This window comes from Vigna unguiculata, chromosome 7 (genome assembly GCF_004118075.2).
Source record: "Vigna unguiculata cultivar IT97K-499-35 chromosome 7, ASM411807v1, whole genome shotgun sequence".
Taxonomy (NCBI): domain Eukaryota; kingdom Viridiplantae; phylum Streptophyta; class Magnoliopsida; order Fabales; family Fabaceae; genus Vigna; species Vigna unguiculata.
Window position 1 is genome coordinate 38,702,778 of NC_040285.1, and position 23,146 is coordinate 38,725,923.

Sequence of the window (23,146 nt, forward strand, 5' to 3'; positions counted from 1 at the left end):
TTAATGGCCCTTGTTGAAGGTGAAGAAAACAATCGAAATACGATGAGTGCCAACGGACCAGTGAGAATCCAATACCAAATCAAGAAGTAAAATGTTTTTTATTAAAAAATCGAACCTTTAAAGCTGCTTTACTGCTTACAAATAGATTGTCAACATAATTGCCTTACAACGTTGCTTTCCCTGTCAAAAAATCTAGTAAATGGTCCTCAGGATAGCTCCTAAAAGATAAAACATGATGAAAGTTGAGGGGGGGAAATCAGAAAATGTTCAGCATTGAGCCAAACAGCTTCTCACCAAAGTGTCAAGTCGTGATCCGGTGGTGGCCATACTTTTATGTTGGAAGTGCATAATGACTATAATGTCAGGCTTTCTGGGTTTTCAATGATTTTTGAGAATGTCTGGAGGAACGCAGCCAAGTCAGCACCATATATTATTCGATGATCAGCAGTTACATTCACCTGAAAAAGGAAGTTTAAATCAATTCTAATCGCATTTAATGGTTCAAATTCAGCTCTACAAACTTAAAACAAAAACATTAAATATGGTAATGCAACCATGCATCTTAAGGGTAAAGAGCAGAAAGGAAACGTTGTTGAGTACTTAAGTTATATTGTAATTTCCAATATGCAGGTAAAATATGAGGATAACACATTGTTCGGGAGCAACAACGCCTAGGAATTTTTTTTTTTAAACTAGTTAACAATCGTCGGAATGTTGTCTTCCTAAGTTCACATTCCTAGGAAGAACTTAAGCTTGAAAGAAAATGTTAAACTTCTCCGGAGTATATGAAACAATCCTCCAACTTTCAGATGATAGATTATACTTTTGTATAAATTGGGAAATTTAACAATTAAAAAAGTGACCACGGCAGCTCTCCCTTATACGAATGCTGTGCAAGGACAAGATGATAATTTCCTTGAAAGATTTGATGTTTAACTTGACCTATTGTGTGGAAACCTTGCGCAATAGCATGCTGTTTTACAAAGGCTATTTCAAAACAGGATAAAAACTAGGGCTTGGGTATGATTGTTCCATCATCAATTGGCGAAAGCCTGTAGTGAAGGCTCTAGTGGTTGTGGTTATATATTTAAAGGCATGCTATCTAGATGGATATTCATATTGGAGGTTGGAAGTCCCTCTCTTTCGACACCAAAGATAAAAAAGTCCGGTCATTTAATGGGTCAAGGAATGTAACAGAGTGTCAGAGTAAGTACACAATCACTGTTAGTTTAGTAACAGGTTTAGTAGCTCGCTTATCAATTTAATCAAAGGCTTAAATATAGAGACTAAATTACTAATTAAATCTACTTTTAACATTAGGCTATTGAGAGTAAAATACTCAGTTTAGCGACTGTTGCACAAGTCAACACCTAGTACTGTCTGTATCTAGCTTTCTGCAGGCCTTTACCTTCTATATATAAAGGATGTTAAAGGATGTCTTGGTAACAATGTCGATGATTATTTTAATTTGAAAAAGTAATTCTTTTGATATGAGAGGCCAAGACTTAAGCAAATTAAGGATCCAAGACCAGGGGGGAAAGTTTAGATAACACTTTCTTCAAGAGAGAAGAACTACACATTCCAAGCCAGATAAGAATGATTTATTTGTAAGGACAAAAATCCGCAAGGTAAAAGTAGCAGCAAACAAAATTTCAAGAAATGGAGACTTCAGAGGATGGACTCTGGTTTTTCTCTTAAGGACAGTAATCCAGCAAATTTTTTAAAGATAATAATAAAAATGGTCAACATTTTAGACAACCCATTGAATTAAATCTGGAGAAAAATGTATTTTGAAGCATAACACCGCACAGATGTAATCTAAAATCAAATCTTAAACCCATTTATTAACTCTACCCAAAAATGTAATCATGTAGCACAGCTCCATGCAGATGTCCAAAATTTAGGCTATGGCCCGACAACTGAACTTTCAGAAAAGTATCATTATGCAGTATAACGCCATGCAAATACAGTATAAGGTTTATGCCCAATTGCCTACATGATAATTCTGGCGCATTGCAAAAAAGGTTCTACTTCCTTAAAAAATTGTTTGTGTTCCCCTGGACTATGTCCATTGTTCTAAGCATAAGTGCGTAAACAAACAAAAGAAGTTATAACAAGTAACTCACCAGCATTTTATTCTTCACGCTGAAGAATCCATCTTTATCAGCCAGAACAGTGGGCTTAGATGCTCCAACAGCCATGATAGCACCCTGGAAATAAAGAGCAAGGCAAAGTTTAACCCCCAAATAAAAACGTGCCACAAAATGAGCAACAGCATCTCCCAGAAGCAAGACTTCAAAAGTCCCAAAAGTCATCACTAACCTGGCCTGGTGGGAGTATGGCATCAAACCTGTCAACTCCAAACATACCCAAATTGGAAAGTGTGAAAGTTCCTGTTGCACGCACGATCAAATTTGAGTCAGAATTAAAATACTCAAGTTCCACATAATGATAACAAATTGCCCACATTGACAATAACTACAAAGAAACCTGAATTATACTCATGAGGTTGCAATTGCTTTGCACGAGCTTTATCCACTAGCTCCTTCCATTTTTGGGACAAAAGATACAAGTCCAACTGCCACAGCCAAAAACAAGTACCCAATAAAATTAGACAAATAACAACAGCCCTATCTTCCTAGGTGAGGTCAGCTACTCCGATAAAGATTGATCAAATTCCCTGGCTACAGCACACAGCATTATACAAGAAACACAGTAATTTTGATTTGGGATAGAGAAGCCACACACCTTATCTGCATCCTGGAGAACAGGAGTGATCAAACCACCATTAATTGCCACGGCAACAGCAACACTAACGTTACTGTTATAGACGAAGTTCTTACCGTCTTTGCAGGTGGCATTGACAACAGGGTGCTGAACAAGTGCCATTGCAGCAGCCTTAGCCAAAATAGCCGTCATAGTCACACCCTTCGGTTTCACCTAACAAAAAGAAAGAACACAACACAAACACACCATTAAAAATTCCTCATTCCAATAAACATAATTCACATAAACCAAACACTTCCTCGTAAGCATATCCATACCTTCGCATAAAGAGCATCCAGTGCATCAGTAGTCACAGGGTACCCAACCCTGAACGTAGGCACAGATAGACTCTCCACCATGTTCTTCGCCACCGCAGATTGCATCGTAGTGAAAGGAACAACACTCGAACCCGGAATGGGAGGCGGTGCAGCAGAACCAGCTGGAGATTTCGGTGCAGGAGCAGGCGCCACCGGAGCAGGACTCACCGGCGGAGACACATTGCTCTTCGACGGAGCTATTCCGGCCGCAGCCTCCACATCCGCAGGAGTAATCCGACCAAACGGACCGGATCCAACGACCGTCGCAATGTCCACCTTGTGCTGCTTCGCGAGCTTCTTAGCCTGAGGCGTGGCAACGGTCTTCCTTGGCCCATCAGAAACGGACTTTGCCGGAGGAGTTGGTGGCGGCGTAGACTCCGGAGCAGCGGGAGCGGGAGCGGCGGCGGCGGGAGCGGCGGGAGAAGGAGCAGATTTGGCGGCTTTGGCTTTTGCTTCGGCGACTTCTTCGGGAGAATCAACGAGAAGGCCAATGGGGGCTCCAACGGGGGCGGTTTCCCCGTCAGGAACGACGATGGCGGCGAGGATGCCGTCGTAGAAGGTCTCGACGTCCATGTCGGCCTTGTCGGATTCAACGACGACAACGCTGTCGCCCTTGGAGAGTTTGTCGCCCTCGGATTTGATCCAGGAGACAATTTTGCCTTCGGTCATGGTGGAGCTGAGGGCGGGCATGAATATTTCGCGGATCTTTGCTTGGACGGAGAAGCGGCGGCGGGGGAATGCGATGAAGCGGCGGCATGGGAGGAGAGTGGCGGTGGTGGAGAGGGAGGAGGAGAAGGAAAGGGTGTTAGGGAGAGATGCCATTGTGATCGTTGCTTTGAAAAGAGAAGGCGGAGACACCTATGAAGTGTTTGTTAGTTGGTTCACTCACTTCTTTGTGTTCTCAATTCGCTCCCTCAAATATCGATCAACACTTTGGAATTTCTATCTCATTTAAGCCTCGCTAACTTAGTACTTATCGCCCAAATAAAAACAATAACGAGACAATTTCTAGATCATTAAACAAGATCATCATGGTAATAAGAAATTAATAGATGCATTACAAACTGTAATATAACAATTACATTTCGTTTATACATTAAATAGTTTAGTCTAATTGGTCGATGAATTGTTATAACCTGTTTAATTCATACAAAATTCAAAACTCTTAATTTATATAGAAAAAAAATAGACCGTTAACTGTTTCAGAAATGTTTCTATTTAAAGTAATTTTTATAACAAATTAGTAATCTTTTAATCTATAATTTAGTAAGGTTTTCAAAAACACATTATTCATGTATTTTAATTTGATTTCCAGTATTATTAATTATAGCACTTGAAATTTAAAATATTGTTAAGTTACGTGTTTAAGTAGTTGAGAGTTGATAAACTATAATCTAAAAAGCATTTAATGTGTTATATCTAATATTGATAAGAGTCGTTGGTACCAAAAATCTAGAAGATAAAAGAGAGATGTTATTCTCTTAAATTAACATAAATCTAGGAGATAAAATAAATATCAATTAGGTATGTATATCAAATCAAAAGCAAGATAATCGTATAGAATGCATAAAATTGATTATTTATAAGTAATCCAATTATATCCATTAACTATGTTTTGCACTTGTTTTTATGTGTTTTAGTTGAGATATACATACGAGTTTTAGTTAAAAAGAACTTTATTTTGATGTTTGAAACTAGAAAGGATAATTAAAATTAATAGTTTTTAATTGTGAACTAAACTTAGTCAATATGTTAACTTTTAGTTTCTATAATTTTTTAGTTAAATAAAATTACGTAATATATAAATTGTACAGAGGTACAACTTGTATTAAGGACTTTTAACATATATAAAATAGGTACCTTTTGAGCCCATGGTTCTGCTGATTGCTTTTGTTTGGATCATTAGCCCACTTTTCCTTTTTTTTTTTATCGTATCCACAAAATAACAAAATTAGTCTAACAAAAGTATAAATTTTGGTTTTAGTTTGGGTAGGATTTTTTTTTTTTTTTTCAATATTTAAATTTATTTTTAAAATTTTTATTGTTACTTTCAAGATAGATAAACAGTATTTATAATAAAGGATTGAAGTTTTTTAACGTGTTATATACAGTAGTATTAGATTACAAGAGGTATTGAATTGGAGTGGTAATTAATCTTTTTCTTCAACATTTAACAATTACTATGGATAAAAAATAATTTTTTTAATCTAAATAATTTTTTTAGAAATGAAAATCAAAAGGTACCTATTTTATAAAATAAAAAACATAATAAATTTATTTTTAAATTAATAATTCAATAAAAATAGTTAATTGTTTTTTTACTATTGAATTGAAATTTTGAATAATGCTGGATCAGTACTATGGTGGGTAGAGGAAATTCTTATATCTGGAGCACATGGATGAATGGAGATGGACTTCTATATTGAGAATTCATAGAATAAAACTTAAACTTAATTTAATTTTGTAAAATTCACCTATTAAGTGAAATCTTTAGCACCGTGCTTAAAATATATGTAAAAATTAAGGTTGTTATTTTACTAGAATAATGAATAATTTTAAAATTAATGAATAACTAATAGATACAGTATATATTATACAAAGTATAACTAATATAATTTCATCAATCCATATTTTCAAATTAAAGTTATATTATCATTATTAAATAAGTAATATTTTAAATAAAAATATATATAATTTACACCAATAAAGATTCATACTTGACTTGATAATTCAATGATAGATGGATTTTCCTTTGGTTATAAGTTATGCAATGAATATATAGAATATAGTGAAATATATAGAATTAAAGTCACAGTCAGATGATAAATGAGATGAGTTTGTGAATGTCCAGTGTAATCTATAAAAGAAATATTTTATTTTAATCAAATTTCAATTTTAAATAACATATATTAAAATATTATGTGATAAAAAAAAAACTAAATGAGAATTTATTACATATTTCAAATGCTATGAGTTACTGTACAGTATGGCCTACCATCGGTCAGGCGGACCAAGAACCATCGGCAGGCGGATCCTCTTTTATGAAGACAACCGACAGGATGCACGACCCATCGGTCGGGCGGCCACACCAAAACCTAGATCAATAATCAGGTTTAAAACGTAATTGGGCCATGATTAAGAAACCCTAATCACAGGCCCAAACCAAAAACTATAAATAGAAGCCCAAGGTAAGTTGTTAAGGACCTTCAACTCGCATTTTATTACAGCATTTACTGCTATCTACTGATCGGTCTTCAACTGACTTAAGCATCGGAGCCTTTTAGACAGGTACCCCGATCGCCCGACCAAGCGAACGGGAGGAGAGCCGAGCTACGGAGCGAAATGCAGGACCTAGATGTTAACTGTGGGCAAATCCGAGAAGATCTTGACTGGACGACCGAGCAACAAGAGAAAGAACTGTATAAGCTCGCTAAGGAGGACGTCAGACAAGAGGAGAAAAAAGGTAATTTGAGTGTTGATTGTAGGTGCTTGGTCGCCACACTCGAAACATTTTGGCGCCCACCGTGGGGCCGAGCAGTCATGGGCCGATAGGCCGATAGACCTTATACCCTTATGGTGACCACAAGTAACAGGACCAGTAACGCTGACGGAGGAGGATGACCGACGATCAAGTTGACACCAGGGCAATGATCAGTGTTTTGCAGCAGAGGATGGAAGATGGGCCGATAGGCCGACCGGGACTCCCTATGGGACCCGAACTAAGCCTGGCGCCAGAAGGAGGAGGAAAGGCCGACGATCAAGTTGACACCAGGGCGATGATCAGCGCTTTGCAGTAGAGGATGGAAGATAGGCCGATAGGCCGACCGGGGCTCCCTACGGGACCCGAACTAAGCCTGGCGCTAGAAGGAGGAGGAAAGGCCAACGATCAAGTTGACACCAGGGCGATGATTAGCGCTTTGCAGCAGAGGATGGAAGATAGGCCAATAGGCCGACCGGGGCTCCCTACGGGACCCGAACCAAGCCTGTTCGATCAAAGGGCGAGCTTTCTCGAAAGCCCCATTCGAACAGCACCGACCCAAGCGGTCAAATGGAACCCCGATAGGGTATAAGTGACATGCGCTGTCAAAACAAACGCCCCTACAGGGCTTTACAATAACTTAGCTAAAAATAGCTTTTCAATGCCGATGGGCCGATGGGCCGATAGGCCGACCAAGGCTCCCTAAGGGACTCGAACCAAGCTTGTTCGATCAAGCGGTGAGCTTTATCGAAAGCCCCGTTCGAACAACATCAACCCAAGCGGTCAAATGGAACCCCGATAAGGTATAAGTGACACGCGCTGTCAAAACAAACGCCCCTACAGGGCTTTACAATAACTTAGCTAAAAATAGCTTTTCAATGCCGATGGGCCGATGGGCCGATAGGCCGACCAAGGCTCCCTAAGGGACTCGAACCAAGCTTGTTCGATCAAGCGGTGAGCTTTCTCGAAAGCCCCGTTCGAACAACATCGACCCAAGCGGTCAAACGAAACCCCGATAGGGTATAAGCGACACGCGCTGTCAAAAGGAACGCCCCTACAGGGCTTTACAATAACTTAGCTAAAAATAGCTTTTCAATGCCGATGGGCCGATGGGCCGATAGGCCGACCAAGGCTCCCTAAGGGACTCGAACCAAGCTTATTCGATCAAGCGGTGAGCTTTCTCGAAAGCCCCGTTCGAACAACATCGACCCAAGCGGTCAAACGAAACCCCGATAGGGTATAAGCGACACGCGCTGTCAAAAGGAACGCCCCTACAGGGCTTTACAATAACTTAGCTAAAAATAGCTTTTCAATGCCGATGGGCCGATGGGCCGATAGGCCGACCAAGGCTCCCTAAGGGACTCGAACCAAACTTGTATGCGCTGTCAAAACAAATGCCCCTACAACGAATGCCCCTACGTGAGCTGATTAACAAATAAATAACCAATGTAAGGCAAACACGTAAGCTGATCGTCATCAACAAAGAATCCTATCTTTTCACTGTGCCTCGATCGGGCTTTTGGATAAACCCTTTTCGCTTCATCTCTAACATTGCTCAAGGCTTGGGGGGCTTGTGTACAGTATGGCCTACCATCGGTCAGGCGGACCAAGGACCATCGGTCAGGCGGATCCTCTTTTATGAAGACAACCGACAGGACGCACGACCCATCGGTCGGGCGGCCACACCAAAACCTAGATCAATAATCAGGTTTAAAACGTAATTGGGCCATGATTAAGAAACCCTAATCACAGGCCCAAACCAAAAACTATAAATAGAAGCCCAAGGTAAGTTGTTAAGGACCTTCAACTCGCATTTTATTACAGCATTTACTGCTATCTACTGATCGGTCTTAAACTGACTTAAGCATCGGAGCCTTTTAGACAGGTACCCCGATCGCCCGACCAAGCGAACGGGAGGAGAGCCGAGCTACGGAGCGAAATGCAGGACCTAGATGTTAACTGTGGGCAAATCCGAGAAGATCTTGACTGGACGACCGAGCAACAAGAGAAAGAACTGTATAAGCTCGCTAAGGAGGACGTCAGACAAGAGGAGAAAAAAGGTAATTTGAGTGTTGATTGTAGGTGCTTGGTCGCCACACCCGAAACAGTTACAAATATTATATGGCTTCAAATTACCTTAATTCATGAAATTAGGATTCTCAACTCGTATGAATATCTATCTAGACATAGATCAATGTATGGTATAAAAAAGATGTAAGCATGCACATGCATGATGAGTGAATTATGGAATAAATTTGTTGAGGACATGGAGCCAAATTCTTGAGAAACAATCACAATAATTTATTTATTATGATGAAATTAATTGAAACCATTTTATCATATTATCATATTAAATGTTTGGATAGTTGATGTCATCTTTATGTAATGATCCTGTATAATTATATTATATTATATACATACAAGAATTCATAAAAGAAACTAACTTATTAATCTATATATTTCTTTAAAGAATTCATATATTTTTCTTTAAAAAATATTTTAAATTATGAAAATTTTGTATGACCTCTTTAAATATTTGTTCAAATCGAAGGTCGAATTTAAGTTTAATTCTATAAAGTCAGTTTGTAAATTGAGATACGTACTTTACTTATATATTATAAAATTGTCTAGATTATCTTTGTGAAATTGTCTTTTCTAGATTATCTTATTTTGACGTGAGATTTCTAACGGAGTTAAATATAAAATCCATTTTTAACACTTTTACATCATGGAAAATAATCGTAGAAGCATAAGCAATAAGAAATTGTTTGAAATTATGAAACAAGAGGGAGATCGGTGTGTTTATACATAGAACTGTCACATTTGGCCTATTTTTGCCGTGTTTAGCTTGATGACAGAGACATTTTGAAAGTAGAATACCACAACTTCAATCTGTATAAAAGGACCCTGCTGGAACCAACTGTTTGACTTTAGTTACACAAAGAGGACCTACGATAATGAATCCAATGCTTTTAATCTTCACCATAGTCATAGCTATCTACCATCATTACTTAAACAATAAATACTCAAACTTCTACCTTCCTTTACTCTCCCACCAGAAAAATTTAGAGTAAAGTGTATTCATACAACGGTTGTGTAATTGCACTGGCTTAAGCCTAGCAGAGTCAACTAAGTGCATCATTAGCGTAGCGGAACAGTTCAGTTACTTTATTGGTAAGTAGAAAAAAACCAACCAAGCACTATGTGGGGCATGCTCCAGAGTGAAACAATAATCAATCATCTCCGTTAAAATAGCCTCAAAACCTAATCTTTTTTTTCACTTTCTTTGCCATTCATTCCTATCATGCTTTCTCCATTTTCTGCCCACCATGAACAAGCATCCCAGGTGGTGGTGAAGTTGTTCTATCACCGTAGAAAGTGATTTTCACAGTCATACATCATTTTCTGCACATGTCTTTTTTTATGTAGGATGGTATTGAGCCTGCAATACATAGGGTCTGCTAGATTAATGCTGTTATGGCTTTTGAAGATGGTTCCAAAAAGGAGATACAGAAAGTTGGTCTTGAAATCTCCAACCGTTTTCCTCTTACAAGGACTACTCTTGCATCTATGGAGTCCTTGTCTTTGCCAGTGGTACTGTAAACTCCTTCCTTACTCTGTTTTTGCAGTTTTGAAATTGACCATGAAATTGTTTCTGATTTCAGTTTGGTTCTTGAGTTGAAAACAGGTTCAGGAAGTTGTTCTTTCTGCTGATATGCAATGTGAGAAGTGCCAGAAGAGGGTAGCTGATATTATTGCTAAAATGAATGGTAGGCCTCTATTTTACATTGAGTGTGGATTAGTGATTGCAAAATTTGGACATTGTTTTATGATTGGCTTTGAAGCTCTATAGAGAACTGAGAGATCTCACCGTTCTTGTTGAGGGTTAGTATGACTACTTGTTTGCAGAGAATTGACTGTTTGGTATTTCATATGACTGAGAAATTCAGAATTTCTAACTAATTATCTTTTACACTGAGAAATGGTTAGAGAGGAAAAGTTCATTGGCCCATACTGTTTTTGTTGTCACATTTGATTAGGGTGGCATGTGTTTCGGCTGCAAGGCTGGGGAACACTGTTATTTATATCTGTACTCTGTACTAAACCAACAACTGTTATTTCTTCTGTTTTTGGTCTTTTTCTTTTTGCAACTTTGTTACCTTCTTATTTGTGTTGGCCTTTTCCCCCAAACATTATGCAAGTTCAACAAATTTAAAGTAAAAGTATTTTAATTTGATACAAGTATTTTACATTTATTAAATGTTATTGGTCTGGTGGAATGGAGGTTAAAACTTTTTTTACAAACCACCATACAATTTTATTTGGAAATTAGGATTTGGATAAAGAAACTATGTATATGGTAGATCATACTTCATAATATAAAGTAATATTTATTTATTTATTTTGGTATTGAAGTTGTACTTTGTTTAGGACGGTTTTAATGTCCTTTAACATTTATTTAGAAATTATGGTTAAAAAATAGTATTTTAGTTATTTATTTATTTATTTAAAGTGAAGTTGTGAGCATTTTACATTAGAGTCATATTTACAAAGAATACTTTAATTGAAAAAAAAAAGTTAAAATAAGCTTTATTTTATTTGTCAAGCATAATTGACCTTTAAAAAAAAAAAACAAGTCCACAATTGCACTTATTTTACCATAAAGAATGTTTAAGCATTATCTTTGATATAACCTTTTGTTTCTTAGAATTAGCATTGCGCTTATTTTTTATTTGGACAATAAACAAATGAGATTAAAATTTGAAACACCTTTTTCTATTTAATATTTTTGAGATGTAATTCTAATGGGCAGATGTTATGATTTTTCAGCAGAAACGGAGTCAGTGGTGGTGAATGTGTTGGAAAAAAAGGTGGTGCTTACTTTTAGATTAACAACTATTGGTAAAGTAGTCTCTCAACAAATTACTCCTCTCCCTAAAGTTGCAATTATCAAAAGGATATTTCGTTTTTCACGGAGCTAAGTATCGCTTTCAAGAGACCCACATGAGCATAAGATTTTTGTAATTTGATTTCCCCATGTACAGCAAAAATTTACTGCATTTATGATTGAATTTCTTTTGTAATTGCCTCTCACTGAATCAGCCTTGTTGAGATACGGACATTCCAAGTGATTTTTTGGTCTGTTTATTTTAGAGGAAAACATAATTAATTTGATTAAAACAAATTTGAGGAATATGTAACTAAGTTAACCTTAATTTCAGATTTGTCTCGTTTGAGTGTTAAAAAGTCTCTGGTGAGCCGAATTATTTTGTCTGGTCAATTTCTTTGGTGCCCTCTGTAAATAATGTTTGGTGTATCATAACTAGGGTCACTCAGTGTTACACAACATCCTGGTCAGCATCTTTAATTAGCTGAATTCCAGTGTATGTATTTTTTATAATTCCATTAAGTATAAGTACACAAACATGACTTTTTTTCCTCTTAAGCTATCTTATTCATCTATTTCACAAATACTCGCAACCTCCATTTCATTTCGCTTAATTTTTACTCAACACCAAACTATTTCATCTAGTTTACAAATAAAAAAAGCCTGATCTCCAAATATTTTAAGGTAATCAATCTAAACTTTAATCACTTCCATTTGATTTCATCGACCATGTAGTGATAAAAGTCCTTCTAAGTATCAAGCTCGTTGTGCATACATGCACTTCAAAAAATTAAAAATAAGGTGTGCCGAATAAGTAAATTTTGTTTTAATAAATCAAAAGTTCCATTTTTTTTTTTTCAAAAGAAATAACATCAGCACTCATGCACATCTTATTTTATAGTTACAAGTAGTGCAGTACAGAATCTATGTAGCAAACCTTATTTGTCTTATTATGAAGTGTTTAACCTATTATTACATAATTTTTAAAACAAAACAATCTTAAATTTGTTATATGTTCCTATAGTTGTAACGTATTAAAGTTTTATTATAAAATTGAAATACTCCTTGCATTTTTTACATTATTAAAATCAGTGAAAATAATGCTTCCGAAGAGTTTGATCTATAACAATTATTTGTGGTATTAGATAATTATTATAATCTAATTTAAATATCTAACATTAAAATTAAAATAATAGTCAGAATTATTCATAATATTAACATTAATTGATTTAGAAATGGGTAATGAAATACTACCACAACTCTAAATATCGTATTATAAATTACCAAATATATTGTTTTAGAACTAAAGACTACTTAGAAGTTGAGTAAAAAGCAAAAATCGAAGAGACGGTTCTACTATTCCCACTCACTTACATCACCGCTCCACTGCCGATCAAACCATTTATTATGGGTCCAACTCCACCAGATCGTATTTTTATTTCCATATCTAGATCATGCACGAGGACCTAGTGTTTTTGCCCGGTTATTAGGACCGGCAAGGCCAGAATTCTGCTCAGATAACTTCCCATGCCTAGGATTTCACACATGAAATATAGCAAACTATCCTAAAATATCTTTGTTAGCTGTCCCAATATTCCCTCAAAATACCAGTATTACTTACCTGAAAAACCGCCACCATTGGATCCATATAAACGACTAGATAGCACCTGCTTTCCTTTTGGATACTTCACCAAAAATGGTTCATGAAACATGCTATTTAAGCTACACATCCAAGAGATCGAGATATTGAATGAATAAACGGTTCACAGATATCATGCGAAAGAGTTTTCTGTAGGTACACAATATACACATCCGAGGACAATCTCGTTTCAAAAGCTTACCATTGATTTGTACAGCCAAGGTACATCTACATTACTACGTCAATATTTGAGATAGGTCTTACGTTTCTCCAAGATACATTTTATACAATTATCCAAGAAAATAGGAAGCGGTAGTCAATAGGAAGTCGTTTCAAGTTTCAGAACTCCTAAATTGGTAAAGCTATAGCAATCAAGTAAAGCTTTTTCTCACTGGGTGAGGCAGGTCTGCTTTGTTCTCCAGTACACAACATTTACCGAAAAATGGTAGTCTCATCTTTCCAATTTTAGAATAGTCATAAATTAGTAAGATATGGCAGTCATGTAAACCTTGACTCTCTCTTTTGCTACTTAAATTGCAAAGCCGTTTTATTTTCTATTCATTATCAAATTAAAATATAAAAAAGCTAAACTGACAGCTAAAGTGTACATGCATTGAAGCCAGCCCAAGACTGCAAAAGAATTGACCAACCTTTTCTGCCCAGACTCTGTTGAGATTTTAGTATTGTCTCTGCTGAGTTTTCAAAATATACTAATATTGGAATATTAAAAAAGCTTTCAATATGTTCTAAAATATCAAAAGTCTATTTTGTAGGCACGGCAGAAGGGCATCACCAAAAAACCCAACAAAAAACTCCAAATTCAGTCTATGATGGAAGCCATGGAGAATGCATAACAAAAAAGACTGCAAAAATAAATTTAAAACGACAGGATCATAGACTGGAATCAAATCTTGAAAGAATTTGATTCAGTGTGTTTCACATAGTCCTTGAACTGAAATTTTTATTGGAAACAACATAGGTTTAATTAAAAAAAGCAACGTGTTTCAGAAGTTCAAAAAAAAAAACACTCAGCACAGTATCATTGAATTGATGGTGAACATAAATATATGCATCGAGAAACATGAGTGAAAAAGAAATGACGAATATCTAAATTGAAGAACAGAAAGAATAAGCAAAGAAAATAACACGTTATAGCATCATGGCAGCACCATAACGATAATTTAACAGCATTGAGTTATTTTTTAGTCCCCTTATGGTGGCATCCCAACCCTATTCGCGACCATCTTCTTTCACTAAATTCTACTAAATTTTAAAATACGTATGCGTATGTCATCCCTACAAGAAATGAATTCCACTGACAAATAAAACTCAATTCCATTCTAAAAAATAAATAAAACATGAAATCAACGTGCTCGTCAATGAATCACAAGGAAAAGAACAAGATTGGCCAATAACAAACAATATTAGGTGTTTAGGACAACATGAAACATGAGCATAGCAAAAAACACAATTTAATTAGAAGAAACAACTCAGGAAGTAAGGCACACTGCCCGGCAATCAAACCTAAGCGCCATCTACATTCAACATAGGAAACAAGCAGCAAGAAAGTTTTAACGCAAATTGCAAATGGATATTCCACAAATTCAGAAACAGGAATAAAGACTAGGTTCACATTGTACAAAACTGGATGCAAAGGACCATCAATGCCTTCAACACTTACAATGATGAGAAAGGACTTGGACTTGAACATACTTACAAAAATTGCAGGACCAAGATGCAGTACCTAAGATTTAAAAATGAAATAAGAATCAGATTCATTTTGCAATTTTAATCCATACCACAAGCTTAACAGAACAATAGTTTCTGAATTTGAATTGCTCACCGTAAAACGAATTTGCTTCAAGAACATAGCCAAAGACATCCAGTGGAATTGCCTCCAAAATGACCCGCCATGGATAAGATGCAACACAAGTTTATTAGGATATGTGTATGGGTAAATTTAAGGGAAAAAAGTAATAATAAAAATAACACAAGACAACAGATGGAAAGGCATGCTCAAGTACAATTCAAGAAATAAGATATCAACACACCTAAGTCATGACTGAAAACAAAAAGAAATATGGGGAAAAAGCTGTTGCTTACGAATTCGACCATGAAACATTTTAAAAGACAGTAAAAACTAGGCGTATGGCCTAGTGGCACATGTATCTAGAAGCAGAAGCAGGTTCAACACTGACCACTTCCCTCCCCTTAACTCATGTACCCAGCTAACAACAACAATTAACGTGAGTACGTGCTCAAACAGCACCAACAACCACTGGTTCTCCTAAAAAAAATAGACAGTTCAAGCTCATTGAAATAAGTTCCTACTCGAATGTGGTAGTTATTCTATTACCACTGTTAATAAAAATGGAAATCAAAACTCATTCCAGCACGGTGAAATTAATCTCCCAATAAACAAGCCAAGGTACCTTCTCCTGGGTTCCTTTTAAGCATCTAAGCATGAAGGGATGCCTCAAACCAGTTGTGTCCTGAATGAGAAACTAAATTAGAATCTCCAGAATCCAAGGAATATATATGAATTGACAGTAATAAAGAAAACCAAGGGTGACAAGAATATAATCTATGCAAATAGTATAAGCAAAACAAAATAAAAGTTACACAAAATTGAAAAGAGTGAAGAAAGAATGAACCAGCCTATCAAAAAATACAAAAATTAAACTTTCCGAGAATGTAATTGGAAGAGGAATGTTTGAAGTACAAATACAGCTACACTAAAGGAAACTGCCATTGGCAAGTTGTCTTACAATAGAAACAGTACATTCCACTGAAAGAACCGCCAGTAAATTGTACGCCTGTAGGGAGACATCACCCTTTTTCACTTCAACATGCTGACAACTGTGATGACACTCCTTGGGCCATACACAGAAGATAGATAGTGCCAAATAAAATTAGAACCTCAACATCAGTTGGATCATTATGTACAAATATCAGTTTTGGGAGTCAATTTCAGCAACATTGTTCACTTGCCAGTGATGAATGGGTGGTTCAGAGCTTGTGACACTGTCAGCCTCTTGTCTGGATCCAAGACAAAAACTTTTTCCAGAAGATCCTTAAAGTTGGCTAACATTTTTGGATCCTCCCCGGTAGAGCCAGTGATGAGTGTCCCAATATCTTTTGGCTTGATGTTGAGAATCAGCCGCTTTATGGCCTATTGAGGAATATTTATGGCATCATTATTCAAACTAGTCAAAAAACCCATTCACCATTGATAATAGACCAGCTTGAAATACAATCTAAAGTCTGCCTTACCTTTTTTGTCACAGGATCTTCCTCGGTTGCAAGAAAATTCAGGTCCTGATCAAAATGTTGTTCAGTAAATGCTCCCTGTAAGGAAGATAATAAAAAAATAAGTGGATATCATTAATAATAACAAATTTATTTACACCAAAAGTTGAATTGAAGGTACAGCCACATAAAAGGAGTGATTTAGGAACTAAAGTCAAAATAGATACACAATATCAAACTTGTATCAAGTATTGAAATAATCCATACTCAATAACCAAACTGTGGCTGGACACTAATAAAAAATAAATAAATAAAACAATAAATGTATACCTTTCGTAACATCTTCTTTGGAAAAGGGCCTTTCAGTTCCATGTGAAGTCGTAGCATGTCATTGTTAGTAAGCCCAGGGAAAAGAACCTTACCTACATATAACTCGTACAAACAACAGCCTACAGACCAAATATCCAACGGATGATCGTATGCCAAGCCAAGTACTGCATACAAACATTCAAAAGCCCAAACATTTGGCAACCATCAGACATTCAACAAGAAAAAAGCAGTTAGGAATCACAAAATCGTAAATAGAATGAATGGAACTTACTTATTTCTGGGGCACGATAAAAACGACTCACAAGATATGGTGTAACTTCATTTTTACCAGCAAACATGGCATTACCAAAGTCACAAAGCTTCAAAACATTTTTAGCCTCGTTTACCTTATCAGAAGGGAAAATTGAAGATAAAAAAGTTAGACTATAGATTTTTTTCTTGAAATTATGGCACAAAACTATGAAAAAAGTTATAAAAGCAAGTATTTTAGGGCATACCAACATATTATCTGGCTTTATGTCACAATGAAGAACACCACAGTTCCGGAGATGCTTCAAGGCAATAAAAAGCTGTTTGGCGTATGCTCTCACAGCTGTTAGCCTAAGGCCAATATTGCGACCAAACTTCTTTAAAACCTCACGGAGATTCATATTAAGAGATTCAAAAACTAAACAAAGATGATTCCTGTATCTAAAACTTGAAAGGAAACGAACACAATGACGTTTATCATCTGGATCTGCACCTACTAATTTCTTCAATATGACCAATTCATCCATACCAGCCTTGTACCTGGCACGTCACATATGTAGAACAGTGAGCAAAAAATCAAAAAACGACCCAAAAGAAAAAGAGCTCACTGATGATTCCCAAGAAACAAACATCACTCACATGGTGTCATTATTACGAATTATTTTTATTGCTACTTCCTCTGGCTCACCATTTCCCACCTTCAGATTCTTTGCCCGAACAACTGTTGAAAAGACACCCCTCCCATGTGCAGCAGCGACTTCATATCGGCCATCAAGTATTTCACCAATTCGATAGCCTGCATAACAACGTCACAGCATAACACAATGAACAGAAAAACAAATGTATCAGAGAAATTCCAACAATTGCAAGAAAATCTGATAGCCCCCAAAGATTCTACCATATGTTAACAGGTTTCGACAATAGATCCATGGTAAATGCCACAGGTAAATAAAGACGTGTAACATGTCAAAACAGACCACTCTGGGTCTTAAATTGCACCATTTAGGCAAAAACTAAAAGATAGTTGAAGCTATTTCAACTTGGGGGGGAGGGGGGCAGGGGGAACTTGCATTCATGTATTGATTATCTCCAGTCATTCCTTCCAAAAACAACAAAATTAATGTAACATCTTTGATATAAAACAAAAAAAAAATTAAAAATAAATTCAATGCTGTTACATTTTTGAAAGAACAAATATAAAGACATGTTAACAATAGCCAACCAATAAATAAGTTATGTAAACAACTAATAATGTTTCCGGCAAAGACAAGCCAAAAAATATTCGTCAAACTCTCAGGTCTCAATACAACAAATTAAAAGAAAGTTAGGAAAACAGATACATAAAATCCAACGAATTACTTACTGTAGTATCCCTCTGCATCATCCCAGTTGTCATGTAGGCCAACCCTTTCAATCATTAAACCATCACCTTTTCCCTGAAAAAGAAGGTAGTACATCTTAATAGTTAAGGTAAGAGCAAACATATGAATAAACAATTATGGTTTAACGTTTAAATTCAAGAAAAAGATACTGAGCATAATTCCAGAAGCAACTGTAATAAGTGTGGTGAAATTGTATCGAAGAGTGTATGTGATGGAAAATATACAGAAACCAGATATATTAGATCCATCCATAACGAGAAACGATATCACAGTATAGTACATTCCGTGTCTCAACACTCTACTATGAAGTAATACACTACAATTCAGGTACACACATAATACAAATTAGAATAGTATGACCAGAACACTTACTGATTTTCGAACTCCCGTTGGTGTCTCCCCAAATATATCGTCACAGTACTTGTCCTCTGATCTTTCACTCTGTGAGTATGACAAATGAAATTAAAAAATCCACCAGATATATATATATATATATATATATATATATATATATATATATATTTCAAACTTGTAAAGTAATTTTTACTTCAAAATAAGGGCGGACCTTTGGAGTACCCTCTCCTAGGCCTCCAGCGAGAGATATCTTCTGAGAAGCAACATTCACATTTTCAGGAGATTTTCCAACAGCAAATGATGGCTCCACATAATCAGCATCATCATTCTTACCATCATGTGCTTCAGAGATTTCAGTGTGAATGTCTGCATCCTTGTCTAATAAGAGCACATTACAAAGTTACTAAAAGTAGTCCAAGTAGGGAGATAACAAGGGGAAAATGAAATAATGATCAACACTTTTCACATATCTTCTCTTAAAAAAATCTTCTAATTTCATAATTCAATATAATGGTAATAATATAATAAAACATCAATAACTATTTAAAACTAGAAAAATGGTCACATGAATCTTCAATGGTGTACTTCAGGTGCGACCCAAACATGTAATGTTAATATTTAATATTTCATACGCTCCGATGCTTCTTTTACAGGATATATATATATATATATATATATATATATATATATATATATATATATATACATATATATATATATATATATTGAGAGAGAGAGAGAGAGAGTTTGAGACATAAATACTCAATATTTTTGATGAAAAATGTTCGGAAAAAACCCAAAAAAATTAGGGGTGGGGGGTTCCCTGTGGATTCATCCATACTTGTGTTGTTGAAAAAGGCTAATTTCCTATGCAAGAATTAAGGTACCGAGTAATCATTTAAAGATCAAAATGACAACAAGAAGACTATAGATGAAGACAGAATTAAAACTTGTGACCAGAGGTAATTTAATTGATACTATCCACCCATCATACAGATCAATAAAGAAATGAGGAAAACAAACCTTTTCGTTCATTTCCAACCACTTCTACTTTCTGATGCTGATTCTTGTATTTCTCCATTATTGCTTCCCTTCTTCTTCTACTCTCTTCTTTGATCCTGTTGAGATCTTCCTCTTCTTGGTCAGGTAAGTGCAATGTATCCTCCTCTAAGTCATCTGGTTCAACCTCACTGCTGCATTCAATATACATATACAAAATAAATATTTCTAAAAATAAAAATAAAAAAATAAGAAAGATTGAGTGCATTGTTTAAAAAATAACTAAAAGTGATAGAAAAGTGGAGAAAAATAATGTATATAGAAGAAAATGGGATTTAGTCTATGAAACATACCTTGTTCGTTTGCTTTCATCCACTTCTGCAGTACTTACCCTTGAGGTATAATCCTTTACAGGATTACCAGAATTTCTTTTTCTATCCCAATGGTAATCATTTTCTTCATGTCTCGAATGTTTTCTATATCTATCTCCATTGTCATTACCATCTTCATGACGCACGTGCCTATCTTTACCATTTGCAGTGTCTCTATCTTTGTGCCTATATCTATCATCTCGCCTTTCCCTCTCCTTTATATTATCTCTTTCTCGATTCTTATCATCCCTTTCATTCTCCAGGTCTCTATCTCTCTTAGCATCTCTTGTTCTGTCCCTACTTCTATCTCTTTCCTTTTCCCTTCTCATATCCCTCTCAAATACTGTCTCCCAGCTCCTATCCCTTTCCTTTTCTTGCCTCCTGTCCCTATCCTCCCTTTCCCTGCTCCTATCTTTTTCTACATCCCTTCTATATCTCTCACGGCTCCTTTCACGTTCCTTTCCCCTTTGGCGGTCCCTCTCAATCTCCTTACCCCGGCTTGTTTCCTCTTGTTTCTTTTCTCTGTACAAGTCTCTATCCCTACTCCTATCTCTATCATGGGCCTCGCGATTGTGATATCCACTACTGTATTCCCTTCTATCATCTACCACACTTCCATGACCATGTTCCCTTCCTCGTGCCCTCACTCTTTCCTCATCATAGTCATAGTCAGAGCGCCTTCTCTTGGAATGAACATATTCATCAATGACACTACGAGAACGAGACCTGTCTCTTGTATGACCAATTGATCTTGATCGACTTCTATATCTGCCATGAGAAGGAGAACTTCCTGATATTCTACCTTTGTCTCCTCCACTTTCAGATGACGAATTCCTATGGAAATATGTTTTCCTAACATCAACCTCCAGTGCTTCATTATCAAAGTCACCTTTTAGTTTCTCATTCCCTTTAAAATGTCCAGGTTCCCCATTTCGCCACTTATCCGCCCTGGAAGATTTAGGATTCAAATAACCATTGTCCAGACCATCTGTAGCAAGCTTTCCATCTTGAGTCTCGGCACTTAAACGATTAGGAGAGACACCATCTGCATTGGTTGCAGGAGTAATAAATTTATGAACCTTGATGTCCTCATTAGTTTCTGAATTTACAGCCAGGTGTCCCTGTTCAGCACAAATGAAAAATTGAGTGCACATGCAGAAAACCAAAGTGCTGGAGGTGATGCCAAATGAAATAAACGGTGCGTTAAAATCAGTCCATGAGCAAAATTAAATTTACAAAACTCATAACCAGCTCTTACAAATTAACTGTAAGCCACCAGTCTTCACTGAAACGCCTAGAGAGACTTCTTTTGCAATTCACTCATGTTCGTGTAGTGCAACCAGGTTCTTACATATCTATGAGACACTGACAGGGTACTATACCAAAGCTCTCAGGAATTAAAAAAATAAAACTCATTATACGTCCGAAAACAAAGAATCGCTGTGCTCTGTTTGGTCATCGAGAGGAAGTGAGATACACCGAAACACCTAAAATACTCAGACAGAAAAACCATTTCGAACCAAAAAACAGAATTACGAAAAACAGAAATTTCTTTCAAATCTACTCCAATTGCCTCTACTTTCTCCGAGACCAAACAGATATCACGTTTATTGATACACAAAAATGAAAACAAGTGAACTAAAACAAAATAAACGAAATCAATCGAAACATACCGAATTTTGATTATCAGATTGAACATCTCGATCTCCAGTCACCTTGATTTCACCAGGTTCGACATCAGATTCCGTCTCTTTTCTCCCTACCTCACTATCGAGAGCTTCGTCATCGAGGATCTCTCCTTCCTCCACATCGTCCTCCGGGAGATGTCTATGCGGAGTTGGAGAAGGAACAGCAGCAATGGTTCGATCATCGAATTCAATATCTTCGTCGCGCTTTTTGCTCCCGTGGCGGTGGCGGTGGCGGTGGCCGTGGTGGCGGTGCTTGTGGCGCTTCGAGGATCTGTCTACGTCCTCCGGGGAGGGTGATCGGCGATGCTTGTGACGCGAGTCACGGGCATCCGTAGCCATGATTGGATGAGTAGTTAGGGTTAGGGTTTTTTGGGTTCGTGCTTGTATATGAAGCTACAATGGCAGAAGAGCGAACGATTATAGCACGCGCGGAGTTTCGGTATTGGATCAGATTGAAGGACCTGACCTACAAGTACCAACTAGTTAATTTGTACGTGCTTCACAAGCGCGTCTACTTGTAGGCCTCTCCAAGTAATCCTTCTTGATTCTTTATTATCTTTCTTTTCTTTCTTATTCTTTCTTTTTTATTATTTCTATGGCTAAATAAAAGCATAATACATTAGCAAGTTTAATTATTGTGAATTATTTGACAACTAATGTGTTCTTCCGTTATACAAACGGGTTGGGTCGAGTAGGGATAGTGCTTACCTGTAACTCAATTCGATCCATAAAAACAAATTTGTTCGCCACCCGCCTGTTTATTTGTTGGGTATTTTTTTAAAAAATATTTGTAGATATTCTTAAAATTCACGGGTACCTAATATTCACAAATATTTTTAAAAAAATATATTTTATAAATTTTTTAATATAAAATTATAAAAATAAATAAATTAAATTAAATTATAATTATAATTATATTTGACATAATAAAATATACTGTTAATTTTAATTTTAATTAAATTTGACTTAATAAAATATAAATTATTTTTTTTTTGCGGGTAACGGGTACCTGCGATTACGATAGTATGATACCCGCACCCGACCCGTTTATAAGCGGGTATTAAAATACCTGCTACCCGCAGATAATAAATACTCGCGGGTACTAACTATTCGTCGCATATTTTATCCGCAGATATCCGCGAACGTAAGTATTTTTACCATCCCTAGTCATACACAGGTTTATGATTTGGAATTGTAGAAGTATAATATATATATATATATATATATATATATAATATAATATAATATAATATAATATATTATAATTTTAGAATGTTTAGGCATATGTAATATAATGTTTATTTTACTATACCAATAAATTCGTAGTATTTGTAAATTTTAGTACATCTATATTATTGTACAAAAATATTTTTTTACCTGTACATATTTGTCTTTAAATTTTATTCTTTGGGTTATTATTTATTAATTTTATTTTT

The 23,146-nt window shown here is 36.1% G+C and overlaps 3 protein-coding genes across 8 annotated transcripts; 1 reads left to right on the plus strand and 2 right to left on the minus strand.

The window, feature by feature from the left end:
- Positions 1-72: 72 nt before the first annotated feature.
- Positions 73-4,037, minus strand: LOC114192308 (dihydrolipoyllysine-residue acetyltransferase component 4 of pyruvate dehydrogenase complex, chloroplastic). Its single transcript, XM_028081997.1, has 6 exons — positions 3,045-4,037; positions 2,749-2,940; positions 2,491-2,578; positions 2,323-2,393; positions 2,127-2,210; positions 73-458 (listed from the first exon to the last, which is right to left on the minus strand). Exons 1-6 carry the CDS (start codon positions 3,903-3,905, stop codon positions 354-356), a joined length of 1,401 nt encoding a protein of 466 aa, XP_027937798.1. The 5' UTR covers positions 3,906-4,037; the 3' UTR covers positions 73-353.
- Positions 4,038-9,586: 5,549 nt separating this feature from the next.
- Positions 9,587-11,693, plus strand: LOC114190634. 2 transcript variants are annotated; one of them, XM_028079593.1, is made up of 4 exons: positions 9,587-9,735; positions 9,991-10,155; positions 10,250-10,331; positions 11,392-11,693. In XM_028079593.1, exons 2-4 carry the CDS (start codon positions 10,039-10,041, stop codon positions 11,541-11,543), a joined length of 351 nt encoding a protein of 116 aa, XP_027935394.1. In that variant the 5' UTR covers positions 9,587-9,735; positions 9,991-10,038; the 3' UTR covers positions 11,544-11,693. The 2 variants fall into 2 exon arrangements, with proteins under 2 accessions (XP_027935394.1, XP_027935395.1); XM_028079594.1 differs by lacking the exon at positions 9,587-9,735 and having other exon boundaries at positions 9,786-10,155; positions 11,395-11,693.
- Positions 11,694-12,701: 1,008 nt separating this feature from the next.
- On the minus strand, positions 12,702-22,188 carry LOC114190989 (serine/threonine-protein kinase prpf4B-like). 5 transcript variants are annotated; one of them, XR_003605906.1, is made up of 15 exons: positions 21,696-22,187; positions 20,005-21,143; positions 19,676-19,845; positions 18,864-19,030; positions 18,671-18,739; positions 18,280-18,352; positions 17,556-17,712; positions 17,165-17,456; positions 16,939-17,053; positions 16,668-16,831; positions 16,362-16,436; positions 15,857-16,260; positions 15,521-15,580; positions 14,932-14,983; positions 12,702-14,832 (listed from the first exon to the last, which is right to left on the minus strand). XR_003605906.1 is itself a non-coding variant. In XM_028080097.1 (12 exons), exons 1-12 carry the CDS (start codon positions 22,047-22,049, stop codon positions 16,072-16,074), a joined length of 2,964 nt encoding a protein of 987 aa, XP_027935898.1. In that variant the 5' UTR covers positions 22,050-22,187; the 3' UTR covers positions 15,725-16,071. The 5 variants fall into 5 exon arrangements, 1 of the variants encoding a protein (XP_027935898.1); XR_003605908.1 differs by having other exon boundaries at positions 13,201-14,832; positions 14,932-15,580; positions 17,165-17,293; positions 17,414-17,456; positions 21,696-22,188; XR_003605907.1 differs by having other exon boundaries at positions 13,201-14,832; positions 14,932-15,580; positions 19,676-19,842; positions 21,696-22,188.
- Positions 22,189-23,146: the final 958 nt, after the last annotated feature.